This window comes from Gastrolobium bilobum, unplaced genomic scaffold (genome assembly GCF_033153095.1).
Source record: "Gastrolobium bilobum isolate Gb01-03AN ecotype WA unplaced genomic scaffold, APGP_CSIRO_Gbil_v1 utg11851, whole genome shotgun sequence".
Lineage (NCBI taxonomy): Eukaryota > Viridiplantae > Streptophyta > Magnoliopsida > Fabales > Fabaceae > Gastrolobium > Gastrolobium bilobum.
This window is the reverse complement of record NW_026898367.1, coordinates 80,936-87,476: the sequence shown is the minus strand read 5'-3', so window position 1 is coordinate 87,476 and position 6,541 is coordinate 80,936. Positions and strand designations below refer to the sequence as shown.

The 6,541-nt window shown below is 37.5% G+C and overlaps 1 protein-coding gene across 1 annotated transcript; it reads left to right on the top strand.

Moving 5' to 3' along the window:
- Positions 1 to 880: 880 nt before the first annotated feature.
- LOC133315365 (uncharacterized) lies at positions 881 to 1,414 on the top strand. The gene has a single exon (XM_061516969.1). It carries the CDS (start codon positions 881 to 883, stop codon positions 1,412 to 1,414), a length of 534 nt encoding a protein of 177 aa, XP_061372953.1.
- Positions 1,415 to 6,541: the final 5,127 nt, after the last annotated feature.

The window sequence follows — 6,541 nt, the reverse complement described above, 5'->3', positions numbered from 1 at the left end:
ATGAAGGTTTATATTTAATCTGCATTAAGTGTGGTTGCTATGGGCATAATGCTGACAATTGCCCAGCGTGTGCTAAGCCTGCGGATGCTAACAATGAAGCTGGAAGTAATGAGGTGAAAGTAGAGAAAACAGCTAGCCAAGGAGTTGGGCCCTGGATGGTTGTCCAGAGAAGGAAATCCAAGGCTCAAACTGCAACCAAATATGGTAATGTGAATGGAAGGGCTTTTGGAGATAATCTCACTAATTTTAACAGATCTGCTCCTTTGAAGAATGCTAATGATAAAGGAAAGGAGTATATCTCAGTGGGGGACCAACATGTTAAGGCTGTTTCAAGTAACAGTAATCTGCATCCTAAAGGGAGAAAAAGTAATGGCTCCTACCAGGATCCTCCAGTAGGAAAGGTATATAAACCTATTTCTACTCAAGGAAAGACGGGTAATAACTTCTCAGCTCCTGGGCCCAGCATAAGCAACATGGGATCAGAAACTAACTTCACTTTTTCCTCGGTTAAGCCAAGGACAGTTCCTAAGAAGATTTTGAAGGGTTCTATTGCTAATGGTTCAACTAAGATGATTCTTGGCAATGTCAGGTCTACTAAATTTGCTTATGGTGTGCAAAGCAAGGAGGTGGCTGGATCTGTCTGCATGGATAAGGAGAATAATTTCTATTCTGTGTTAGACCAGTCAGACATGAATTTGACTAACTCGGTGGTGGAGTTAGCTGATGCCCAATCGAATTTTCTTCCAGAGGAAGGGGTGCTTCCAGATGTAGATAATATGGTTGGTTTGGAGATGGAGAATAGTGTTGATGCTCAGCAATCTGATCTGTTGATGGAGAGTAACCAGGAACTCTGTAATCCTGGTGCCAACATTGTTTGCCAATGAAGTGCCTAGTATGGAATTGCAGGGGTGCAGCTAAAAAGCCTTTTAAAGTGACCCTTTGCAATTACATAAGGAAACACAAGATTGGTCTTGTGGCCATCTTGGAACCCAGAATAAGTGGTGTGTTGGCACAGAAAAAAATAAAACAGATTGGCTTTAATCAAGCAGTTATAGAGGATGCTGAAGGTTTTTCTGGTGGCATCTGGATCTTATGGAAGGATGAGATTTGTTCTGTTCAGCTCATTGAAAAAAAGAATCAATTTATCCATGTTAGTTGTAATCTCAATTCTGGTTCTTCCTTCTTGTTGACTGTTGTGTATGCTAGCCCTAGGGAGGATTTAAGGGAGGCTCTGTGGCTTGATCTTATTCGAATTGCAGGAGATGTAGTGGGCCCTTGGATGATGATGGGGGATTTTAATGAGATAGTGTCATTTAAGGAGAAAAAAGGAGGTGCTTCTATTAATTTTACTAGATGCTCCAAGTTCTGTTCTGTGTTAAATGACTGCAATGTCATGGATATTGGTTGTAGATGAGCTAAGTTCACTTGGAGAGGGCCTAAATGGCTGCATCTTGATAGGGTTTTTAAAAGATTAGACCGGGTGTGTGCTAATGCAGAGTGGAGGACAATTTTTGATGAAGCTTCTGCTCAAACCTTGCCTCGGCTGAACTCGGATCATAATCCTATTCTCCTCTCTCTCTACCCGATGGTGAATAATTGGAAAGAAAGGCCTTTTAGATTCCTTGCAGCTTGGCAAGATCATATAACCTTTCCTTATTTTCTGCATGATGTGTGGAGGTCTGATCTGCAGATTCAGCATAGCCTTGCCAATTTTGTGGAGCCTTTGAAATCTTGGAACCAAAGAGTTTTTGGCTGCATAGGGGTGAGGAAGGATTTTTTATTGAAAAAACTTCATGAAATTCAACTTAATTCTCCTCATCTGCCAGATGAAGAAGTTTCTGAGTTAGAAGCAGTTGTGCAAGAGGAGCTGAATTTGGTTCTGCATCAAGAGGAAGCCTTATGGTTCCAGAAAGCCAGATGTAGATGGATTGAAGATGGTGACCGGAGTACTAAGTTTTATCATACCACTACAATCATCCGTAGGGCCAGAAACAAAATCTCAGAGTTAAAAAATGATGAAGGTCACTTTGTGCGAGAGGAGAGTAATCTTCATAAACTGATCCATTCCTTCTTTGCTAATTTGTTTTCTGAAGATCATCCTTGTAGAGATTGGATTGCTACTGAGATTAATTGGCCAGTTTTAGAGAAGAGTGAATTGGAAGAGGTGAGTAGGAAGGTTTCAAATTCAGAGATCAAAGATGCTTTCTTCTCTATGGGTGCTCTGAAAGCACCTGGCCCAGATGGATTTCCAGCCTTTTTCTTTCAGAAAAACTGGAATACTGTGAGTACTCAAATTTGTGAGTGTGTGAGACATATGTGGAGCAAACCGGCTGATATCAAAGAGATCAACAAAACATTCCTGGTCCTGATTTCTAAGATGCAGAAACCAGAAAAAATCAGTCAATTTAGGCCCATTGCTTTATGTTCTGTTCTTTACAAAGGGATCAATAAATTAATTGTGAAAAAATTACAACCTCTTATGCAAAAGCTCATATCTCCCTATCAAGTCAGCTTTGTCCCTGGGAGGCATATTCAGGATAATATAATCATTGCTCAGGAAATGATTCATTCCATGAGCAGGATGAGAGGGAAGAAGGGATTTTTTGCAATCAAAATTGATCTTGAGAAGGCTTATGATCGATTATCTTGGAGTTTCATCAGAAGTGTTCTAACCGAATTGAAGCTTCCTGTTCATTTCATGGATCTTATCATGCAGTGTATTTCTTCTTCTGAGTTGGAGATTCTTTGGAATGGTGCCAAATCGGGTTCTATTTTTCCTAGCAGAGGGCTTAGACAAGGGGACCCTATTTCCCCCTATATCTTTGTCCTTTGCATGGAGAAATAATCTCACATTATTGCTGAAGCTGTTGAGAGGAGAGCATAGAGTCCTATGACAACAGGTAAAAAAGGGCCCAAGATATCTCACTTGTTATTTGCTGATGACGTGATGCTCTTTGCAGAGGCAAGTACGGATCAAATTGAGGCTGTTATGAGTTGTCTCAGTCTCTTTAGTGATATTTCTGGGCAGAAGGTGAGTATATTGAAATCTAATATTTACTTCTCCAAAAATCTTGCTGTTGATTTAGCCAAGCTTATTGTTGAGAAAAGTGGCCTTGTTCAAACGAAAAATTTGGGTCGTTATCTTGGGTATAAGATGAAGCATGGTAGAGTGAGTAAGAGTCATTATGGGGATATTATGGATAGAGTCCAAAACAGATTGAATGGCTGGAAGAAAAAATGTTTATCATTGGCAGGTAGAGTCATTTTGGCTAAATCTGTCATATCTGCTATCCCAATGTTCCATATGCAAAATAGCCTCCTTCCTGTGTCTATTTGTGATGAAATTGAGAAGTCTCAAAGAAGCTTTATATGGGGCGATTCAGATAGTCATAGGAGTCACCATCTGCTGGCTTGGAAGCATCTGCAATTACCTAAGTATATTGGTGGGCTTGGAATAATAAACCTTAGAAGACAGAATGAGGCTTTCTTTCATAAATGTGCTTGGTCTATCATCCACTCTCCTTCTCAGTTATGGTCCCAGGTCATCATTTCCAAATATGCCAGGAAAAATAATTTGCTTATGGAAGTGGTGTCAAAGTCGTATGACTCTCAGTTTTGGAGGAGTCTGTGTAAAGTTTGGCCAAAAGTTTTGCAGAATCTTGTATGGCAGATTGGTAATGGCCAAAAGATTAGCTTCTGGAGTGATAACTGGATTGGTTTAGATCATAATCTTCTCTCCTATACCAAATCAGCACCTGCACCTGCTGATCTGGATCTGAAAATTGACAGTGAGGTTTTTTCTTCAAATGGGAACTGGAACTGTTCTTACCTTAGTAACCATTTTGAGGATCAAATTGTTAATAGAATCTTAGCCATTCCTCCCCCAATGAAGGAGGATGATGAAGACTATGTGGTTTGGAAGGACTGGAATCCCAATGCTTCTCTTGTCAAATTAGCTTATAATAGGCTAATGGATCTTCCTGGTCCTACTGGCAGTCAATACTGGGACAAAATTTGGAGTTGGAAAGGTCAAGAAAGAGTGAAATTCCTACTCTAGAAACTTGTTCATGGAAGACTGCTAACAAGAGAGCGAGTTGCCAAATGGGGAAACGTTTCTGATAGATGTCTTAACTGTCCAGATAATGTGGAAACCTGCATCCATGTTTTTAGAGATTGTCCCAAGGCCAAACTGTTTTGGGCAGTGCCTTTTTTCTAGCCCCTAGCTCCCCTCTGGTTTTTTCTCTATTCCTGATTTAAAAGGTTGGTTAGACTTGAATTTATGTCACTCTCTTGGTAAGCATGCTGATTGGAGAGATGTCTTCTTCTCAGTTTGTTATTTGCTCTGGTTTTGGAGAAATAAGGAGATGCATGAAGAGAATTTTAAAAGACCTGTCATCCTTGATAAATTCCTGATTGATTATTTGGATGAGATCAAAAGAAGCATAGCATCTAAAAGTAAAATTTCCTTTCCTCCCACGTCCCCAACCGAAGTCTTCTCTTGGTCCAAGCCTGCGGAGGGAGTGCTCAAATTAAATGTGGATGGTGCTGTTTCGAGGGATAAAGCTGCTTGTGGTGGTATATTGAGAGATTATAAAGGTTGTTGGCATGGTGGCTTCTCTTGTTTCCTTGGTTCTTGTTCCCCTCTCCAAGCTGACTCTTTACAAGCAATTAGCTTACTTACCTCTATTGGTAATGATTCTCGAAAGTTGCCGTTGGTAGCTAAGACTCGAGTATGGCTCAAGAAAGATTGGAGGGTGGCCTTGTCTCATATATCTAGATCAATTAATTGTTGTGCAGATTGGATTGCTAAGGAGGCTATTGATGATGGATTTGGGCTGCAATTGATCTTCTCACCTCACCCTGAGTTGGCCAAGCTTATGGAAGCTGATAACCTTGACTCTGGTTAATCAGCTTTGGTTTTAGTTTACTGTTGATTTTTATTTTGTTGTTTTTGTAGCTTTCTTTTGCTGTGTTTCTGTTATGTGAAACTCTGTTTGTTGTTGTTTTGGGGCTTGGCCCCTCATGAATACAAAAAAAAAAAAAAAAAGTAGGCTTTGATCATTTTAAGATAGTCCACACAGCTTCTAGTTTGGTGCTAAAGTTGGGTTAGGCACATAACGGTTGACCAGCTTTCAGGTTAACGATTCAGATTTTGCTTCCCTTAACCAATTGTAAATTTGCACTTGTTTACGTTGATGTAGGTCTCGCTTTTGTTTTAATTTTATTTTTTATTTTGAAAATAAAGGAAAGTCCAAAAGCTAATGTGAAAAGATATATAACATATAATTAAAGTATGAATCAATTTTTTTTTATTTAAATAGGTATTTAAATCTTTATATGTAGTACGACAAAGAGATTAAAAAGAACTAAATGCATGTTGAGTGAATAATTTTATGGCTTTTAATTAACTGATGATTTAGAGAGTTAATTAGAGAACTATGTTTAGGGGTGCATACCAGCTGTTAGGTCATGGATCGATGATTATCTTATCTTTTTGAGCAAAAATTAGAGGCGCTAAGAACTAAGAAACACATTTTAATGATCTGGAGTCAAAACTGGTCATGTAGCAAAGTTAATTTAGCTTTGATAAATTATGATAAATTCGGTTCTTTGATGAGGGTTAGCTAAATTACCGGCGATATCCTATTAAAAAAAGATAATAGGTAAAGAAAAGGGAGAAATATAGTAAAGCTACAACCACCAAATGACTTTTAAGAATAAATAGATGTTATGTTCCAAATTAACTTCTCGATTTTCTCCAATCCATGAACTTATTTATTAGTCAAGGCTTACAAAAAAAAAAAAAAAAAAAAAAACATATATAAGCTTTTAACTCAAAATTTCGGTTTTAATCATAAATAATTTTTGCCCAGCTAGTCAAATTAAGTCAACTGACGGATCTTATAGTATATGGGTTTTTCGGGTTATATTATGACACACCACCAATCTTTTGTCTGAACCCCCGTACGGACCCATGAGTCATGCATGGCTTGGATAATGGTTTTTGTGCCGTGATTATTGAATTTGACTCGCTACAAGATGTATTTGAGGCGAATAGTTAGAAGGGTAAGTTCATGCTTAAGGTAATATTTTTTATTTATTTTTTTGAAAACATGCTTAAGGTAATATTCTAGAAGAAGAATAATGAATTTTCTATCTTCCCAAAAAAAAAAAAAATTAATTTTCTCATATTTCTTTTTAATATGATCTCATTAGGTGAATCTCAATCATTTATTGATAGATTAATTATCCAAAACTAAAATGATCATTTTCTCTTTTCCTTTTTACAAGTTTTGTCATTAAAATTTTAAAATTATAAGGTTTGATCTGTTAATGAATGTTTAAAATTATTCACAAGAAAATATATATCATGTTAAAAAGAGATATGAAATCAGATTCATTCTCATTCTGAGAGATATTAGCAGCCTTGTGAATATGAAAAAGGGTAAAACTACTCTCCAGTCGTAGGAGAGTAGTCCATTTTCTTGTAGAGATATGACTTTTTAAATTTTTTTTTTTTATTTTTTTATTTCATAATTAT

Coding starts and splice junctions, on each gene's coding strand:
- LOC133315365 (XM_061516969.1), top strand. CDS start 881: ATGAAGTGCCTAGTATGGAATTGCAGGGGTGCAGCTAAAAAGCCTTTT.